Source organism: Henckelia pumila, chromosome 2 (genome assembly GCF_033568475.1).
Source record: "Henckelia pumila isolate YLH828 chromosome 2, ASM3356847v2, whole genome shotgun sequence".
NCBI lineage: Eukaryota > Viridiplantae > Streptophyta > Magnoliopsida > Lamiales > Gesneriaceae > Henckelia > Henckelia pumila.
The window spans coordinates 131,200,090-131,220,556 of record NC_133121.1 but is presented as its reverse complement, the minus strand read 5'-3'; the positions used below and the strand labels follow the sequence as shown (position 1 = coordinate 131,220,556).

At 33.5% G+C, this 20,467-nt stretch overlaps 4 protein-coding genes across 6 annotated transcripts; 3 read left to right on the top strand and 1 right to left on the bottom strand.

Annotated features, from left to right (window-relative positions):
* The first annotated feature begins 1,635 nt into the window (after positions 1 to 1,635).
* Positions 1,636 to 2,950, top strand: LOC140882238 (AT-hook motif nuclear-localized protein 21-like). Its single transcript, XM_073288105.1, has 2 exons — positions 1,636 to 1,703; positions 1,846 to 2,950. Exon 2 carries the CDS (start codon positions 1,849 to 1,851, stop codon positions 2,668 to 2,670), a length of 822 nt encoding a protein of 273 aa, XP_073144206.1. The 5' UTR covers positions 1,636 to 1,703; positions 1,846 to 1,848; the 3' UTR covers positions 2,671 to 2,950.
* A 2,752-nt stretch (positions 2,951 to 5,702) lies between these two features.
* On the top strand, positions 5,703 to 6,459 carry LOC140885430 (agamous-like MADS-box protein AGL80). Its single transcript, XM_073292387.1, has one exon. The coding sequence runs from the start codon at positions 5,739 to 5,741 to the stop codon at positions 6,318 to 6,320; it is 582 nt and encodes a 193-aa protein (XP_073148488.1). The 5' UTR covers positions 5,703 to 5,738; the 3' UTR covers positions 6,321 to 6,459.
* Positions 6,460 to 8,763: 2,304 nt separating this feature from the next.
* On the bottom strand, positions 8,764 to 11,566 carry LOC140880406 (uric acid degradation bifunctional protein TTL). Of its 3 annotated transcripts, XM_073284821.1 has the most exons (7): positions 11,423 to 11,561; positions 11,219 to 11,310; positions 10,844 to 10,961; positions 10,694 to 10,751; positions 10,309 to 10,410; positions 9,687 to 9,843; positions 8,764 to 9,374 (listed from the first exon to the last, which is right to left on the bottom strand). In XM_073284821.1, the coding sequence occupies exons 2-7, from the start codon at positions 11,298 to 11,300 to the stop codon at positions 8,911 to 8,913; spliced, it is 981 nt and encodes a 326-aa protein (XP_073140922.1). In that variant the 5' UTR covers positions 11,301 to 11,310; positions 11,423 to 11,561; the 3' UTR covers positions 8,764 to 8,910. The 3 variants fall into 3 exon arrangements, with proteins under 3 accessions (XP_073140922.1, XP_073140920.1, XP_073140921.1); XM_073284819.1 differs by lacking the exon at positions 10,844 to 10,961 and having other exon boundaries at positions 8,765 to 9,374; positions 11,423 to 11,566; XM_073284820.1 differs by lacking the exon at positions 10,844 to 10,961 and having other exon boundaries at positions 8,765 to 9,371; positions 11,423 to 11,566.
* Positions 11,527 to 18,319, top strand: LOC140880405 (3-hydroxyisobutyryl-CoA hydrolase 1-like). Its single transcript, XM_073284818.1, has 15 exons — positions 11,527 to 11,652; positions 11,847 to 11,964; positions 12,062 to 12,142; positions 12,451 to 12,519; positions 13,115 to 13,178; positions 13,480 to 13,559; positions 13,684 to 13,767; positions 14,175 to 14,259; positions 15,192 to 15,277; positions 16,068 to 16,189; positions 16,726 to 16,786; positions 16,883 to 16,981; positions 17,622 to 17,723; positions 17,801 to 17,842; positions 17,974 to 18,319. Exons 1-15 carry the CDS (start codon positions 11,594 to 11,596, stop codon positions 18,109 to 18,111), a joined length of 1,290 nt encoding a protein of 429 aa, XP_073140919.1. The 5' UTR covers positions 11,527 to 11,593; the 3' UTR covers positions 18,112 to 18,319.
* The last annotated feature ends 2,148 nt before the right edge of the window (positions 18,320 to 20,467 follow it).

Below are 20,467 nucleotides of genomic sequence, written 5' to 3'. Positions count from 1 at the left end.
TTATCAATAGTTCGTGTACCAAAATATATTTTACTCTATATTTATATACATAGTCTTGATTCCCGCACAAAAGTATGCAGGAAATCACTGGACGACTGCTAAAACACGATAGTATTTTAGCACTCAATACTTTTTAACAAAAATATAAAGTTCTAAAACATACACTACTATGTTTTAGCAATCGTCCACAAATTTCCTGCACACATTCGTGCGTAATCATATCAAAATTATATATATATATGAAGTATTGAAGTACCGCAACAGTTGATTCAAGTCATTGAGCTTGAACATTTGTTTTGGGTTTTATATAATTTATTCAGTTTGGTTGATCTTTTTTTCTAGCTCGGGTTCCGTGTAGGGCTTTGTTCGCTTTTCATGTAGTTACGTTTGAGCTTGTAAAATTGTACGAAAGAGTTGGATATTGCCCCTTGTATTGCACTCCCTTATCAATAAAATTTTCCAATATAAAAAAAGTATTGAAACGCAACAGACTAAAATAAATTTTTTTAACAAGGAGCAACCTGTTTAACTCAACCCCTCATGGATTCCAACTTCACTTTTTATCGACAAATATATATTATTATAAATATCCCCACACATTTAATTATGCCTTAAGCACATATGCATAATTAAAGTATTGAATAAAATGTTTATTTAAATAAAAAGGCAATCTTAAACTAGATTGCTGGAACCAAACCCTGAGTTTTAACAATTACGCTGTTCAGTTTCCAATCTATATATACATTAATTAAATATGTACAATATAATGATCATAGAAGCACTTGTCATGTTTTAACAAAAGTCGAATGCTATTTTAAAATATGTACCTTTTGAAATAAAAAAAATTAATCTTAGTTTATTTTTATTTTATAAACAAGTCTTATGTTCCAGACGGTACATGTACATATATTAACAATATTTATTTAATTATTTTTTATTATGGTACAGAAATATGTTGGTTGAGAAAAATATTAGAAATTAATAACCGTTGCAAGTAAGTTATACACTTCATGAACAAAAGTACTGTATAACTGATTTATTTTTTAAAACCCGAAATTTGGTGTGTGTGTATATATGCATGCCCTCAACAACAGTATGAGTATCGTAGACAATGCCATATTATAATTATAATGTTTTAAGTCTTACTATAATTATAATTAGACAATATTATCGTGTGTTTATGGAAGATAAAAACCTTAATTACACCATAATAACACAATGAATATGCATAACAATGGATACAATTGAGAGTAACGTACGTGATCTCTTTCACTTACCCTAAGTGCATTATTTTTACCCGCTAGGTATTTTTGTGAGACAGTCTCACACATATTTATCCATGAAACCTATTTAAACAAATATTGATGACAATTAGACCCGCTGTAGAAATAAAAACATTCAATATATATATGGATATATATTTTTCCTTCCACGGAAAAATATACAACCTGGTGAAACCCGTTGCTATCGTTTACTCTGCAATAATTACTTGTAAACACACAGAGTCTTATTTAAATGGAGAAAACATATAATAAACTTCATTTTCATCTTTGAATATGGCTATTATTTTATTCATCATTATAAAATTAGTTTACTTTATATTTTTAGCACAAAGCTGGCTTCTCTCTCTTTGCACTCCACCACCCCAACCTCTCCTTTAATTTCTCCCATCTCGATTCTCCTTGTTTTCTATTCGCTCTAGGGTTTGAATTCTCTCGTGCCTTTATATATATATAAAAAAAATTCACTCCATTTTAATATACTGTCTTAATTATTTTATTTTTATTATATTTGTCTGAAAATTATTAATATTTTTCATTGTTTCCTGTTGTATCTTTGTTGTAGTATATGGCTGGTTTGGATTTAGGTTCAGCTTCTCACTTTGTTTCTCAGCTGCACAGGCAAGACCTCGCCCATCTCCAGAGATCTGAAGATCATGAATCCAATCGCAATCTCTTTTCCGGTGATAATACGGATCAGGGTTTGGATTTAGTCAACTCTAATTCCAGCTCCGGTGATGCGGCGGCGCGTAGGCCTAGAGGCCGTCCCGCTGGATCCAAAAACAGGCCGAAGCCGCCGGTGATAATAACCCGTGAGAGCGCAAACACTCTCCGAGCACACATACTGGAGGTGGGCGGCGGCTGCGACGTCTTCGAGGTGGTGGCGACCTACGCGAGGAAGCGGCAGAGAGGGGTTTGTATACTGAGCGGGACGGGGACCGTCAACAACGTCAGCTTGCGGCAGCCGGCGGCGGCGGGAAGCGTGGTCACACTTCACGGGAGGTTTGAGATTTTGTCCTTGTCGGGTTCCTTTCTTCCGCCGCCTGCGCCGCCTGGAGCCACCAGCTTGACCATATATCTTGCCGGCGGACAGGGACAGGTGGTGGGAGGGAATGTGGTGGGAGCTTTGATCGCGTCGGGGCCGGTCATTATCATAGCGGCGTCGTTCACCAACGTGGCGTACGAGAGGCTGCCGTTGGAGGAAGAGGAGGCGCTTCAGTTGCAGACTCCGCCGCCTTCCCACCCTGGTTCCGGCGGTGGAAGCGGTGGGAACCAGTTCCCGGATCCTTCGTCGATGGGGCTTCCATTGTTCAATATGCCGCCACTCAACGGACAGCTCCCAATGGACGGTGCATGGGCGTCAAACTCCGGCGGCCGGCAGCCGTATTAGGCCGACTCAAAGGTCAGGCAACTATGAACTGATTAGTCGTCGTTCGTAATTAATCTCAAGCTTCATTCCAAATTATCCATCCATCCTCTCCGATCCTTGTATAAATATTTTGTTTACTAGCTATATATTATCATTTGTGGCTTTGATGATTTTCGTGAATTGTGATAAAAAAAAAACAAAATTATCCTATTTGATCTTCTGGCTTTGTGGAACTTGTGCTGAGATTAGGAATAACATTTTGAAGGTTTATACTATATAATTAGTATGACCATTTCTTTAATGCAACTTGTTCGGTGTTTGTGAAAATTTATATATATTATCTGGTGCCGAAATCTATGCAATGCTGAATCATGATTTTCTTGAAAGTTAATTAGAAGAATCAAATCAACAATTTATGCATATGAAGCTTATGAATTTTGATCGTTGGACAAAATAATTTAGGTTTTGTTAATGGTGCACAACTCAATTTTTTTTTTCATTTGACATATAACGAGATTAAGCACTCCAAGTTTTGTTGGCTCTTTGTTCAGACCAGGGACGGATCCAGGATTTCGATCTTGGGGGGCCGTCTCAAACTAAATACAAGATTCAAAAAAAATTAACGTATCAGTTATATTTAACTAATTAAACATCAACTGTATGTTTTGAACAAAATATTTGTAGATTAAAAGAATTCGACGTTCATGGTTAAAGGTGCACAACTCAAATTTTCTTTTTTTTTTTTTTTTTTCCATTTGACATATAACGAGATTTACTCCAAGTCTCTTGGCTCTTTGTTCAGACTGCCTCAAGATACAAATAAACTATTGCAAGTAAGTAATAAACCATCATGTATTACTGGAATAAATACATAAATTAATTCTATCTCTACACCTCGAGCCATGTTATGTTTTGTCCAGAATCAGTAGTTCATGGTTTTTAAATACTAGGATTTTCACCTTACATATATATATTTTCATATTTTTAGAATCTTCTTGTCACAACCCATTTCTTAAACTAGTACTAGTATGTATGTATATGTATATTTGTGTGTATATATATTTATGGAAAACCCTCGTTTCATTACAATAAAAACTTCGTCGTAACTGCTTTGAACGATTATGAAAATAATTGAATGGAATAAATCATTGTAATTCATGGAGGTGTTCTCCTCAAAGTTACAATCTTTCTGATCAGTTTGCATTCTTTTTGTTTATTTACTGCTATTTTTTGCTATACGTGTTCAGTAAATTAATAATATAAACTCCGATCTGTATTCTCTTTTTTGGAAACATGAATGTAGTATGCAGGCCTTTGGGATGGGATTGTATGTGTCGCAAATAATGTTGGAAGAAACAAGCAAAATACACATGCTTCTGTTTTGGGAAACAAAAAAAGTGTAATATATTAAGATTTTTAGCAAAGGGTATTGTAATATATATATATATATATTTATGTCATAAAAGTAAATCTAAATTATATTTCACATTCATTAATTGAAGCAAAAATAGTCTTCGCACTTTGTGATTCAACATTCACATGGAGGAATTTTCAGATATTAAAGGTGTCAAAAGTGATTAATTAATCTAAAATTTATGTAGTACGTAGTGTTTGGAAGCTTTCAGAAAACTTCTCGTTTTTTCTTTACAAAGTTTTACAAAATTTCAAAATTTTGTTCAAAATAAGTTGAAAAATACTTCCTAAAAACTCTCCCTAACAATACCTTAAGATTACAAATCTCAGTATGTTATTGATAAAAAAATACATGAAGAATGTGGAAATAAAATATTATTCGTAGTTTCTGATTTTCTAGTCGTGGATTGTCTTAATAGTATATTCTTTGTGAACAATTTTTTTTTTTTACAAAAGGCAATTCTATCGAATAATTAAATAGAGATATATATAATAATATTTTAGGTACAATATGTATATTTCATGCATCAGTACTAGTCAATTACGTTCAGATTGTACGTGATTGACATTCAACATATATAGCTCATATTAATGGATCGAAGGATTCATAAAATTTTCTGAAAAAGAAAATTCAAATATTTCCACTCGCGCCATTAAAGAAAAACGACTCCAAATTTGGACGGTTTCGTATTATTACATAAATCTGATTGAAGTTTAAATATTTTAAACATATTCCCGAATCCCGTTACACACTGTAACAAGGTTGATTATTTTACTTTCCGCGCAGCAAACATATATATAAAAAAATCGAAACAATTTAAAGTGATTAAACCCAACAAAACGTCTAGGGAAAAGGCATTTGACAACAAAATATACTTCATATTATTTACAATCAGTATGAACGAATAAAGAATGCTATTATATATACTCAAATTTCATCACATATTAACTAGTATTCATGATTGGCACGTGAAAAAAATATAATTTTTTAAATATATCAAATTATATTATAATAAGTGCAATTACGTTGATATCTTTACTATTATGTATGTGACACCAAAATTTATTTCCACTTTTATATCCCCATAATTTTTTTTTATGTAATTTTGATGCATGGTGTGACTTTATTAGTAATCTGCAAACCTTTCTTCATCTCTTTCCCATTTTATCTCCAAATTCTCACTATCTATTTTCAAAGTTCACATGTTTTTCGCACTCTTATACTTTTTTTACAAAAAAATTCTTTCTTCGAATAAATAAATTATCTGAGCATGTGGAAATCACGTGCGATGGTTACTGGTACTAGTTTTTAAAAATATTAGCTAGTATATTTTATTTTCGGCGAATAAAATAATCAATGTTCTTATCCATTATATATTAAAGGAGGATGGAATAGGGCTCCCACATTTTGTGACCATGAACGTCGCCATTCATAATTTATGTATAATATAGATGTGGCGGCGTGCGCACATAAATAAAGTTTGCGATTTTATATAAACGGGTGGTAAAGATTATATAATCTTGATTCGCAATAATTTAAACCGTTCGATTATGAATTTTCACAAACCCTAATTGATACAAGAAATTTTCTATATATACCCACCCTCGTCTCATAAAAAAAATACATCCCAAGGAAGAAATATTAGCAAATATTACTAACACACACACATTAAGAAATGGCAAGAAAGAAGATCACCCTAGCCTATATCGACAGCGATGCTGAAAGGAAGGCTTCGTTTAAGAAGAGAAAGAAGGGGCTGATCAAGAAAGTGAGCGAGATCAAGACCTTATGCGGCGTGGAGGCGTGCGTCGTCATATACAGCTCCTACGAGCCTGCTCCGGTGGTGTGGCCGTCGCATGAGGTGGCGCGGACGGTGATCAAGCGTTTCAAGAAGTTGCCGGTGATCGAAAAAACCAAAAAGATGGTGAACCAAGAGAGCTTCACTCTGCATCAGATCAAGAGGGCGGAGGAGAGGCTCCGCCGCGTGAAAAAGGAGATCAAGAGGAAAGAACTGGTGATTTTCATGTTCAGTGTGATAGAGGGGAAGGCTAGCATTGACGATTTCGATCCTCGTGATGCGAGGGAGATGTGTTACATCATTCGTGAGACGCTGGAGGAGATCAATCTGAGGATGAAAGCCCTAGAGGAAGCTGGTGCTGTTGCTGAGCCGTTGGTGACGACTCCGGAAGGAGGCAGCGACGGTGATGGTGGATGGTCACCGGAGGATTCGACTGCTGCAACCATCCGTTTCATTTGAATCCCTTAGCTTGTTATTCGTGGAACCACATTAATTATTTCTTTTACATTTCGTAAGACTCCGGCCAGGATCCAGTACTGCGATCCTTTTTATTGTTAATAATTAAATAAAACTTGCTATATATATATATATTGGTGTGTTTCTTCAATTCATTTGATGCTGTCGATCGATTTTCTCTGTAAATTTGATCGTTTTCTGAATGGATATATGTTTATTTTCTTAGGTTTTTGTATAATGTTATCATGTGATGATATATATATATATAGAATTTTCAGATGTCTAACCAATGATGCCCAACTTGTCCCCGACTACTAAAACCCGGTACCGTGTTTTAGTTACGCGAAAAATTAAAAAAACAATTAAAACCCGGTACCGAGTTTTAGTGTTCGGGGACGAAGTGGAAAAATATTGTTGGACAGCTGATATGCTCTGCATGCGATCACACATCAATCTAAAATAATTTAATTTAACTCATGATGATTTTCATATTAATTCTTGTAGTGGTAGGTTTATGATATAAAAATTTTCGAATTTCAAATTGTCCAAAAAATTGCACGTGTGTTGCACGAAAGATCAATTTGAAAAATAATAATAATAATTGATCAGTAAATGAGAATGAAAATTGCTTATATTTACAATTCATGTTTTTTTTAAAATATATATCATTAACTTTGAAAATAAGATTTTATATATATATTACGACCTCTTTCTCAATTATTAATTCCTTATTTTCCCTTCAAATTTTGCAAATATATAGATAAGTTTCTATATGCAGTGGTATTGTTTATATGATCTTTTACTAATTTGTCCTATATAATTCGTGTCCTTGTCATTTTTTAGTCGATCCAACTCATTAAATAAAAATAAAATAGGAAATTTATTTGTATAATTTGTTTTTTAATGATATTTTTAACATGGAAACATTTTTTTTCGTGAATTAAACAAGAATAAAATAGAAATTTAATTTGTTTGTAAATTAAACTTTGTTTTTATTTCCAATAGTTTTATTAATATGTTTCATAAAACAAATAATCATATATATAATATTTGAGACGGAAGGAGTATAATTTTATTGTCTAAAAACATCAATTTAAATGATAAAGGTGTCTTGGCCATATGCCTTTTTATAATTGTGAAAATCTGATTCATATATTTGGTTGGTAAACCATCAATATAATTACTTCCTTTTTATGAATGAAGACTAATGAGATAACGAAAATCTCATATGTTGTTAATAGGAGTACTGAAATATTGTAGGATCGGATTACACATATAATATATATAAAAAAGATTACTAACGTAATTAGATTATAAAATGGAGTAATAATTCGGACAAGCATAAAGTATAATCTTAGAAAGGTTTTCTTTTTTCACTGCCCTAAATCTTAACTCGCTGAAATTAAACATAAAAATGACTATGAGATGCTTTATGTCTAGTTATGTTGTGAGAAAATGTCACAGATCATTATTCATTATTTGTGATATTGATCGACTCGATCCATATTTGCATTATATGAAAAATAATATTTTGGGTATAAAAAAAAATTTATGAGTCGAGTCACATAAAAATTCGTTTCACAAAATTAACCTGTGATATGATCTCATAGAAATTTGTGTTATTCCGTACACTAACATGTTGCCTATGAAAATTGCAATAAGTTAGAAACATAAATATGCATGCAAGTATTAAAAAAAAAAACTGTTTCGGAAATTCAAACATTTAATTGTTAATTAATAATTAAAGTTCTCTTTCATTTTAATTAAAACAGTATACTTTTTTATTATTAAAAAATGAAAAATGTAGTCAATGTGTTTTCCCAACTAATAAACAAGATTATAGATTTATGTCTTTTTTCAGTACAAATATCCTAAATATACTTTGTATCATTATTACATTTTGTAGCACTCCGTATCTTTAATTTAATATGGTGTCATTTTTCTCAAAAATATTTTAATATATCTTTTTATTTTAAAAATTAAAATTTCTTCATACATCTCTAAAATAATTGGAGATATATAATGTGACGTCATTATGGTGATAATTAAATTCTTTATAAATGACATATATCGTATATAATTAAAACTAAAATAAGACACTCCCCCGTCCCAATTATATTGTCCACGTTTTTTTTTTGTTTATCCCAAATATATAGTTATATATCATATTTAGTAATATTTTTTTACATTTCTTTACTAATATACCCCTATTAACTACATCTTGAAAATTGTGCAATTATTTTTTAATATATTAAATAAGAATAAAATAGAAAGTCTATATAAAATTTACTTTTTCAATAACTTTTTCTTTATCTGTGTGAAAAAAAAAGAGGACAATATAGTGATAGTTTGGAACTAATATGATTTTAGTGATTGGGATTTGGGGGAAACAAAGATTTTCCACCAAAATGAAAAAGGATTAATTTTTCATTTCAAAATAATTACTGAAAATTTACAGATATCAGTCACACCACACGGTTTCATCCTGGACAGAAATTATTATTACATCCTTGGCATAAATAGATTAACTGCAGGAAAAGAGAGCGACCATTCTTCAACCTTCAACTTTCATTTGTAAGCAACAGTCTGGCAACTAGCTCCCACGGTAAGTACTGAATGAAAATGGAGAAAGCAACAGCGGGACATGAAAATGCTCCAACTTTTGCGAATCCCTGACTTCAAAAACGATGGAGACATATGGGAAGAAGCCTGTCGGATTATACTTCCCAGTATTGAAACTGATTCGGTATATGCCAGGCTTCAAGATGTCAACCATTTTCATCAGCTGACCGCTTCTTCCATCTTTATCTGTTGTTGAAGAACCTTGGAGCTTCCAATTATGACTTGAATCCATTTGACCAAATAATGGCCGGGATTGATTGTTGTTGTCCCACGCCTCGAGAAGGACTTCAATACCAGCAGCTGGAGAACCACGAGCTATGTCAAGAACGTGGGTCGTGATAGGTGGGCGTGTCCTTGTAAACGTTTCAGCAGCTTTCTCAGCGGGAGTTTCCTTTGCAGTCCCCAAATGTCCACTGATACGGCTCACTCGATCTTCTAAAGTTTAACAGAGATTGTCAATGCTACGAAAGATTGGTATCAGGAGATTCTCACAGCCATGACCTTGAAAACTAAAACCATCATTTCACAACGCTTTTTAGTTTTGGCAAAAAAAGTCCTTAGAATGGTTTTACAAGGGGATTCCCGGGGACATTCTACCACAGGACCCCTGCTGCATAAAACACTTGTATTTAGTTTTGCGCACTTGCATAGAAAACAACTTTTATTTCTTCAAAATTCTGTTAAGTCCATATTCTGGAAAACAAGGAATAATTTAGAACATGAACAAACAGAAACCACACAAGAAACCTTCAACTTTTGCCACATCTGAAGCATAATGAGTGTTGGTTGTGGAAGGAGCAGTTGCATTAGCTGAAAATAGCTTAGAAAGACGTAGTTCTGTTATCTTCATTTGTTCCTTGGCTGCAAGCTCAAGTTCGACTATTGGTCTGTTCTGATAGCGTCTCTGTGAAAAAGAGTATTCATAAAGAACTGGCCCATTATCTTGTCCTTTGAGGCAGTTTATCATAGAATGATGCCAAGACTCAACTACAGACCCGTTACCTCATCTCCGGAAACTCACATGACAGATCAGAGTATGGCCTTTGGATCCCAAAACAGTTATTTGGATCCACCATTTTCAACAACAAAATAGTAAATATAGGGCAATGGCATTTCATCTGAGGAATTCTATAGTAGTTCACTCATATTTTTTCCTAATTGGTCGATTTAGCTATTTTACTATAGCCTCCGAATCAAAATATCCTATATTTTATATACCAACTTTAAATCACTGGACAGACTAAATATTGTTGGACTGCACAGGGTTGTCTAACTAGGAGTTGGATTTCTAAAAAACTGCATAAAAGCGCAGTCAATTTTTGTCAGAAACGAAGTCACTAGGAAGAGCATTCAGCAGCTCAAAGATTACCTTAATCTCTGCCAGTATCTCCGGGGTACTTCTTCCAGATGCAAATATCAGAAACACAAACCCAAACTTCTGCCTATAGCGAGCATTCCACTCACATAGCTCCTACAAAATAAAGTGACAAAAAGAATGGCCCGCTTGATTGTGAAACAAGCATACACCGTACATGCAAAGGAAAACTATCATCAAATGTAAACATGAACTTCTTCACCATTTGAACATGGAAGTTAAATCCAAAAACCACACTTCTCACCATTTGCATAAAAAACCGGGTTGTCAAGGACCAATATGTTCCACATTCAAAATAAAAGCCCTATAATTTCAGCTTTACAAAAACATGCTGATCTCAGATGAAAAATGACGAGCTGAATGATCAACTTGCATATACCTGCAAGGTGGAGTCAGTGGCAGTAGCTAAAGCAGTCGACTGTTCTCCCTTGCTCCACCTGTGGCGGTAATTAGTTATCGTTCCATAACTTTTGATTGTTATACCATCTTGACACAAATTAAAACGGTGAATGACAAGTGAAGCAAGAACCATGCTTTCAGAGAAATGGTGGTCCGAATCTTAGCTGAACTGCGAGAATAACTGACTAAGCCGTATAAAAATTCGCTGCTTATAAAACGACTCCATGTTCCACGGTCCACAGTCCACACTACCATTGGAGACAACAAAACAAATCATCACCACTATAAAGATCGGCATGGTTCGAATGATGAAACAAATATAGTTCACAATTGAACTTTTGGAGGGCTCATCCACCAAGCGGTTAAATTTCTTAAATGATTTACAAATGACATAAACCGTCATGTCTCAGTGCAATTTTCTAACTCTACCACACAAAAAAGACGAGAAAACTAAATGGTAGTAACTCGTTACAGTCTAAAGAAACAGAGAACGAGAAAACTAAACTGAGCGCTGGTGGGACTTTTGTGGGTCTTCGACGGGCTTTCACCAATCTGAGGATGTGCAGAAAAAGCTTCCAGCCATCCATTTACATCCACCTAATCGACGCGAACAAAAACAAAATTTTTATTCTATCAAAATCAACATTACTACACTTTCGAACACCTGTCACATGATTAAAAAAACTGATAGGGTGTTAAAGAAAGAGACTTTATTGAACCACATATCACTGGCGGCACCGACGGCTTCTTGATAACTGGAAAAGGGCCCGGCAGACGCCATTTCTTTGGCAAATCTGACGCTTCCACAGCATGCCAACCATTCTCTCTCGCCCAAGACGACTGAAGATTCCATTTTTCCCAAGGTTTTGGAAAAACCCAGATGAGTGATTCACCCTGCGATCAAGTTGAGTGTTTGAGATTTGGCCGTTTCAGACTCCGGTGTGTTTCAGTACAATTAGATTATTGATGATTAATTTATGATCCATTAAGCTGACTCAAGTATACGATATTTAAAATATCAATTAAAATTAATAATCCCTGATTCAAGAGAATGAATTCCTTTGTACGTTTAGCTACTTAAGTTGTACCTTAACGTGGCTGTAGCTTATATATATTCCTTTTTTCATTTGTAGCCATTTCAACACTTTCATCTTGTTTTGGCCTTTCCACTGCTTGCTCACGCAAATCAAAGCAAGGAGGTTCCAGAACAACATGGCTTCAAACTCTTCTACCAACGGAGAAACTGATCAGGTCCATATAATTTAACGTATTTCGCTTGATTTTCTTTTACCCAATTGATTAGGTCCTTTTATTGAGGCATTCTTTTTATTTATGATTTTCTCGGCAGGTTTTGACGGAAGAGAAGTTTTCTGTGAGAATTTTCACGCTGAACAGACCGAAGCAACTCAATGCACTTTCCTTCGAAATGGTATGACTTAAGCGACTCATTATCTGCTCTGTGAAATTTTCAAGTGTTTCGGAAATTGAAATAATTTTGAAGAATATGCTCGTTTCCCCCAGATTTAGGAATATCAGATTCAGTTTGGGGAGCCTTATGTCTCTGCTGTTTGTGTTTTCTTTTTATAATGTTAATTTACATCCACCAAATCAAATTGTATACTTCTTGGGATGGAACGTGTTCTGTAACTGGAAGAATATATGTGTGCCAGCCAGCATTGTCTTTGTTCAGAATATGTTCGATCTTTTTCCTGTAATGTTTTGTCATTCTCAATCTAGGTGTCCCGTTTGCTGGAGCTTTTCATCGCTTGCAGGGAAGATTTCACGGTTAAATTATTAATCTTGAAGGTAATTATCTATCAGCTATTCATATTCTGTTACATTGTTTTCTGCGTTTATGACTATTAGTTTGTGGCCTGGTGAAATCAGAGGTATTTACACATTTGGGCTCCATAGATTTGGTGCATCCTGCTTCCTATACTTGTATCAGAAGCTTGTGGTGTCTCCATTGGTTTTCTGCTTGTCTGCAGGCAGATGCTAGCTTTCTTTTTCTTCTTCGGTTGGTCGTCTTTCCTGTAACAGTTCACTTCACTATGAGTTATAGTAAATCTGAAAATTCAGGTCTCTCTCTGCCACTTTAGTTTGATCTACTAGTGGTGGCCTATTTTTTAGTAGGTTTACGTATGATCATATAGAAGGAGTAGTCGACACATCATTAAGTATGCTGACTTATGTGAGTATCAAATTTGGTCGGTTTTGTGTTTGTTAACTTCTGCAGACAAAAACTTTAGAAAATATTATTTTTGCACTTTGTGGGCTATGACATACAATGAGATGATAGTTGAACCCTAGAGTGGCAGCAATAATATATAGGATGGAACTGACAATATATTGTTCAAGTTATGTATGTTTACACGTGCTTCTCTCTAATATTTAATAAAAGGGAAAAGGGAGAGCATTTTGTGCTGGAGGTGATGTTGCAGCGGTTGTTCGTGATATCACTCAAGGTATGAGTCGAATCAGTTATGACCTCAGGTTGTAATCGTTCAATTTGAGGTTTTCTAGTATAATGCAGTGCAAGAATATTTTTATAGTGATTTTACTTGGCTCCAGATATATGTTGAGTCTGCATTTGAAGTTAATCAGCAAATTAATCCAGAAGCTTTTATTTCCTAATAGTTTATATTAAATTCCTTTTGTTCTGATTAGCCATTTCAGGTTGTTGAACTCACCTGTCAGCGCTCTACTTAGCAGTATGTTAAGACTCAATTGTATGATTGTTGACTCTTAATATTTATGTATCATCAGGTAATTGGAGGTCTGGTGCAAGTTATTTCAGAAAGGAATTTACTTTGAACTATGTGATGGCTACATACACTAAACCCCAGGTGCTAATGTAGAGAAAGATTTCCAAGTCTTAAGTAATTTTCAGTTAATTCTTTGTGGATAGTAAGATGCTTGTAGTTGTCATTTCAGTAGTCCTTATTGTTTATTCTGCAAATGTATTTGAAGGTTTCAATTCTCAATGGTATTGTCATGGGGGGAGGAGCAGGTGCTTCTGTACATGGTAGATTTCGCGTGGCTACAGAGAATTCGGTATTTATCTATTATTTCCATGAATTCATGAAATGTTCTATCTTCATAATTTTCAACCACTTCTGTTGGCATGTGTTGTTTGTTTTTTTTACCAAGAAATTGGCTAATCTGTGGCTTAATAATTAAAATTTCTGAAATATTTTTTTATGGCTAGTCTTCGGAGATAAATAATGAATTAACTTCAAGGTTCAACCTTTCCTGTTACCTTTACTTTATTGTATTTATTTTGTGTATGCCAGATTGTATTTATATTTGTTTACGTACCGAACTTCAGGAATCTGAAAAATTGGTATGCACTGATTGAGAACTGTGTTGCACGATAATGTTTTATAGCTATATTACCTCATCATCAAATTTATCGTTTCTCTTTGTCTAAGGTTATCCTTTATGAATTAACCTTCTTGCAGCTTTTTGCTATGCCTGAAACAGCATTGGGACTCTTCCCTGACGTAGGCTCCTCTTACTATTTGTCAAGACTCCCTGGTTTCTTTGGTAAATTCTGTTATGCTCCTTTGCTTTTTCAGATGCCTTGTTTTGACGTAGATATACCAAGTCTTTCTTCCACATGTGGAGAATATTATCAAAGTAGATGTGGCTTACCTTCTACCTACTGTTAGATTTTCTTCGGTTCCCGATTTAAGCTTAGAAAGCATCATCATGTGATTGGTTATTCGACACAAACTGGTTCGCTAAATGAGAAGCTACACAACGTACCTAAAACGAAAGATTTAGAATCGATGAGTTGGATTCAAGAAAATGTGTCTTTCCTGCAAATAAAAGAAATATAGAAGAACGCCACTGATGACACAACAATTTTCTTGTGTGGTGACACTTCCTCTTTTTGAAATTAAACTTGCTTAGGATGAAATTATCCCTATGCTATACAAGGCAAGGTGGATGGATTATCAATGCTAGTCCACTTTTGGAGAGTTTCTGCTCAACCCCTGTGGCCTGTGCCCCTGTATCAAACTTACCCTGTACCCAAAATTGAACTAGTTAATTACCTAGACTTTTATGAACAACCAACATCTGAATGTAATACTTGTCATATTTGTGTTAAATATTTTTGTTAACTGCTATTAGCATTACTTGTTGGCGTCTTGGGATTCCCTGACAAAGAACTGTTAACATGCCACAAGGACTTCAAAATATCATTGGTTCCATGACTTTTCACATGTTACGTTTGATGTTCACATGGTGGATACATTTCATCAATAACGTACATGTGAATAAGTGCTTGGAAGTATGATTACTTTTTGGGTATATTTACGTATCTAGTTGTTACGACTTACACATATTTCTGGACGCCATCTTGAAAAAGATATTTTGATTTTATTCTGTTTTTATGATATTGGTAGGCTTAGTGTATTGGGAAAACAGAATCTTTGTTCGTTTCATATAACATAGCGATCCCTTTTCTGCAGGAGAATATGTTGGTCTGACAGGTGCGAGGCTGGATGGTGCTGAGATGCTTGCTTGTGGTTTAGCAACTCACTTTGTCCCATCAGTGGTATTTTCTCATCTCCAGCAACCAGCATTATTTGCTTTGCGCTACCGTTTTCGTAAGCTCAGATCGATGCCACATAAACTAGGACAAATGAAATTGTGAAATGTGTTCAGGATCTTTTCTTCAAGAAATATTTTTCTTCTACAAAATGAAATGTCTTGATAGCATTTATTTCTTAATAGGATTAAGTTTGGAGTGTCTGATTCATTAGATGTCTTGTAAAATGTTTCACTTATAATAAGTAAGCTTGACATATCTTCTTTATATATGAATAGAAGCCGGAGCATACGATTTATTTTGCAACATTCAAATCTGCTCAAAATTTATTTTGATTTATATTTGAAACAATATTATACAAAGAGATATTTTTATAAATAGAAGTTCATTGCACGTTTATTGTTGTAACATCTTCAAATTAATCGACCACAAAAATAATTTTCATAACTTACAATAAAAATTGAAACTATTGGAATAAATGTTTTCCCCCAATTATTATATCAGTAAGTAATTTATTATTTTTAATTATAATTATGCAAATATAATTAATTATGTACATGCATTGCATGTGCTCTAAATGCTTCTTTAAAAAAAATGTCGATCAACTCACGGAGTTTATCAATCAATGAGGCACTCTAGAACTTTCCTGGTAGTATACATGAGTCACATGCTTCCAGTAGGAACCTGTTATGCAATTTCACGGTCTGCTTCAGGCTAACTCAACCAATTCTGAGTACGCCTTTCATATGTTGCTGAAAATCATTGTTATTTTGATTTATCTTCTATTGTTGGACAGAGATTATCATTGCTAGAAGATGCATTGTGCCAAGCAGATTCTAGTGATCCAGCTGTCATCTCTTCTACTATAAGTCAATTTTCGAATGTACCACAATTGAAAAAGAATAGTGTTTACTACAGGTAAGAGTTTCAAGTCTTTAGCTCTGGGATATGTTTTTGTACTGGGGAAGTTAACTCCACTTCCGAAAGATTCAACTCAGATATAAAATAATCATTTGTCAGACTTATTATATTGTTATTTATTTTGGTGCGGGACTTGAATGACAAGTTGTTAGTATTATGTGCTTTACCCTCGACTAAAAGTGTCCTTAATGTGTAAGCACTACCTAGAAGTGTTAAGTTTTGTAAATACATTGGAAAGAGATGTTTGTATTTATTTTTCCATTTTCCATTTGTAGTCTGCAACACATCTTTTTGTTGTTGCTAAACATGACTGTTTCTCTACTATATGAGCACAAAATGTAAATACCGACTATGTTGTTTTTGTTTTAAACATCATATGATGAAGTTTTTATTCTGAGTTATTGACTTGAAATTTTATATTACTCTTAAATACCATTTTACGTTTTTGCTAAGGATCTTTGTCAACGGTATTCTAAAAATCTAAGAAATTTTGCATTTGGCTAAGCCACTCTTTTTCATCTCTACTTCTGCAGGTTGAACATCATTAATAAGTGCTTTTCCCGAAGAACAGTTGAAGACATTATAGGTTCCCTTGTAAGTTGACATGGGATATCTGATCTATTTTTGCCCCTTGGTATGGAAACATTGATTTTGCCAGTTTCTTACCCTGATTTACTTCCACTTTTCTAGGAGATAGAAAATAGTGAGAAGAAGGATGAATGGATCTCTTCCACAATTCAGACATTGAGGAAAGCATCTCCGACAAGCCTTAAAATTTCTCTCAGATCGGTAGGGATCTCGTTGATTCCACTATGCCTTAGTTGCACCCCCCACGTTCAAAATTTAACACTTTTGAACTTCTTTTGAGCCTTGATCTTGAGTCTAAGAGCAGTTGCCTGCTGACTCTTTTAAGGACACATCGATAAAGAAAAATAAAAATATATTAGCAAATTTTGGATAGTTCACAAAGCGTTTCTCAGAATAAGTTTGTTATATGCAGACTTGATCCTGAGTCCGCCATGTTTTTCAGACTGATCTGATATCGGTTACATAGCTAACCATCATAAATGACTTACAGAAATACTATTTCATGCTTCAGAAACTGCTCGTGATAACCTTCATTAATCCACTGTAAATCGTTGTAAATTTTCTTCATAAGTTGATTCAGCTGAGATTTTTTGTACCCGCTAGAAGTTACATGGACTTGAATTTTTCCTTTTGAATCTCCTTTGTTGCTTCTAATTTTTTCTGGCGATGCCTGAGACTCGTCCTTGTGAATTATTTGCGAAGGTTTCAATATTATTGATTGCATGCTGGCAACTCATGAATAATACTTAAATCCACAAAAGTAGAAGATGAATGTGACCATGGAAAATTTTGAGGATAGAGATTCGAAGGCCTGATGTTTTTACCTGTTTATCCTCTGCAGATTAGACAAGGGAGACTCCAAGGCGTGGGTAAATGCCTTATCCGAGAATTCAGAATGGTTTGCCATGTCTTGCGGGGAGAAATTAGTAAAGACTTTGTTGAGGTACCATCAAACTAACTCCATCTTATCCTATATGCATGTTACCTTTGGACATAAAAGAGAATATTCTCCAAATTCAGGGTTGCAGAGCTATACTGTTGGACAAGGACAGAAATCCCAAGGTGTGTGGTTGTTTTCCCCATCCTCGTAAATATATTAACGCCGTGAGCGTGACAATTAAAAAAAATCGATATGGACTTTCAGCTGTTTACTGAGACATTCTTTTCTTCTTTCTATCAATCTGATTTTGCAGTGGAATCCTGCCAAGATAGAGGACGTGAGCAAGGAAATGGTGGATCGATACTTCTCCAAGCTAGATGAGAATGATTGGGAAGATTTAGAGCTCCCTGTAAGATCAAATTTAACTGTGCATGCCATCGCCAAACTTTGAAAGACAAATTGCAATGGTGCCGCGCCGCCTACTTAAGCAGAAAAGCAAAAAACTGGAACTATAGCCATTGCCAGTCTTTTGAGATATCTCCTCTTTAATATATAGGTATTCATATTGATAGACGAGTGTAATTTCTTTCAAAATAAATATATTATACTGTAGCAACTGGTCTAATTAATTCAATAAAAAAAATTGTGTAAAAATGTTGCAGTGAATTCCTTAAAAAAAAAAAAAAAGGAGGCTCTTGTGGTTGAACTGTATATGATTCTCGAAGAACACGTTATACTGTTTTTCTTCAGTATGGAAAAATATAAATTTAGAGTTTCTTAGAGAGAACATAATGCCCAATCTTTTGTTGATGTATGTAAATATTTTAAATGAGTCTTACAAATATTTTTTTTATATGTAATATATATTTCAATTTGCAAGTTCCTAAAGATGATCTCATCCTAATTGTTGTAAATTTTTATTACACAAAAACTAATTTGAAACCCCCTCTTATTTGTTGCATGGATCTCCAACCCAACTCATTAAAAAATATTGTTTTTATGTCAAAAATATTATTTTTCGAGCAAGTCTTGTGAGAAAAAACCGTGAGATGGGTCAACCCAACCATATTTATCATAAAGAGTAATATTTTTCATGAGTGAATCAAATAGAAGATCTCGTGAGGTCATCTCACCGAGAGTTTTTGTGTTATATTTCGTTACAAATATGGATCGAATCGATTCATCTCATAGATATAAATTCGTTACACCATTTCAAGAAAAAAACCTACTTTTATTACATTAAAATCAAGAAAACTACCGGAAAAAAACCTCTTTTTTTTTTTACTAATTTCTCTCCTAATGGATCATTCTTAGACTGTCCTAATTTACATAAATCAATCTATATATAGTCTTAAATCAAAATGCGCGCGCAAAATATGCCCACACACACACACACACACACACACACATATATGTATATATATATATATATATATATATATATATATATATATATATTAAACAATAAATATTATTAAACTTGATTTAAGATGTTCAACGATTTCGGCAGTAGTGTCTGCGACATGCATATATTGCTCTCAATATTCATACATATACACTTGACTTTGTCGATATGCAACTGTGGAGATGGAACCTTTTCTGTCACTTTACCCCAACAAAAAACCTAAAATATATTAACACATTGTTGAACTTATGAGTTAAGACAACATTTTGATTTTGAGCATGAAGCCTATTTATTTGATTATAATGCTTCCAAGCTCCATCTTTGACTCGTTAAATTGTCAAAAATTTTAAATAAAAGATGTTAGATTAAATTCATATAAAAGATGTATCAAAGTTCGTGCTTACCAAATAAAGCATTAGATAGATTTGATTTGGCTTGAATTCAATAATTATTATGAATATACAAACATAATGGGAGACCAAGTTCATGAACCCTTCACGATATCGATTTACGCGACCGACCTTTTACTTATCTAACAAATCTTTTAAACATGGGATAAACTCAAATTAAATAAACATAAAAAGAACCGTGTTCGTTTTATTTTTTCTATCTCTTTTTTGAAATTTGACAGTTAATTATTCATGTGCAATTTGTTGAGCGTTTTGCTTTATCAATCATAACTCGGGAATTTTTTTGCAGTGTTTGGTGGAATGAATTTGGTGAGATTTGAAATTACAAATACCGCCCAGGAAAATTTTTAAGAGAAGGTCTTGTTTAATTTTTTTTATTATATATAGATACGATCATTTTATCTAATTGCTAAATTTCTAAATAATTCCAACTAAAAATAATGACATGTACGATGAAATTGAAAAAGAAAAAAAAATGAAATTAAAAAATAATTCAATGAACTCTCTAATCTCATAAGTAAGATATGTATTAATACTTAATACAAATAGAATAAGATAATCAAAATAAAGAAGTGTAAATAATTTATTTTTTTCCACAAAACAAATAAAAACTATAATTTAAATATTAATATATTAAAGAAATAATTATGATCGATTTGAGCAAAAATCAGCCCAACTGTTGAATAAAAAAATTACAAGATTTTAGAATCTTATATACCAAAAACCAAATAAATTAAAAATAAAACACTACCCAACATATACAAATAAACAAGAAAATTTCAATAATGACACAATTTGAATCTAATTCACCTGAATGAAGCAATTTAATAACGAAACGACATGTTTTTTTAACCCAAAGAAATAAAAAAAATACAAAAATTGATCACAATTTCAAACTTTTAAAAAAAATATTGAGAGACACCTCTAATATTTAAATAAAAAATTATTGATAATTAAGGAAAATTTAAAAACTGAGGACGCACAAAAGGAGA

Bases quoted from the DNA above. Each gene is read 5' to 3' on its own strand.
- LOC140880406 (XM_073284819.1), bottom strand. From the start codon at position 11,566: ATGGAATCTTCAGTCGTCTTGGGCGAGAGAGAATGGTTGGCATGCTGT. The intron at 11,311-11,422 runs GTCTCTTTCTTT...CGCGTCGATTAG, and splicing joins GTGATATGTGGTTCAATAAA to GTGGATGTAAATGGATGGCT. The intron at 9,844-10,308 runs GTAATCTTTGAG...TCTTTTTCACAG, and splicing joins AGATACTGGCAGAGATTAAG to AGACGCTATCAGAACAGACC.
- LOC140885430 (XM_073292387.1), top strand. From the start codon at position 5,739: ATGGCAAGAAAGAAGATCACCCTAGCCTATATCGACAGCGATGCTGAA.
- LOC140880405 (XM_073284818.1), top strand. From the start codon at position 11,594: ATGAGTGATTCACCCTGCGATCAAGTTGAGTGTTTGAGATTTGGCCGT. The intron at 11,653-11,846 runs GTGTGTTTCAGT...TTTCATTTGTAG, and splicing joins TTTGGCCGTTTCAGACTCCG to CCATTTCAACACTTTCATCT. The intron at 17,724-17,800 runs GTACCATCAAAC...CTCCAAATTCAG, and splicing joins TTAGTAAAGACTTTGTTGAG to GGTTGCAGAGCTATACTGTT.
- LOC140882238 (XM_073288105.1), top strand. From the start codon at position 1,849: ATGGCTGGTTTGGATTTAGGTTCAGCTTCTCACTTTGTTTCTCAGCTG.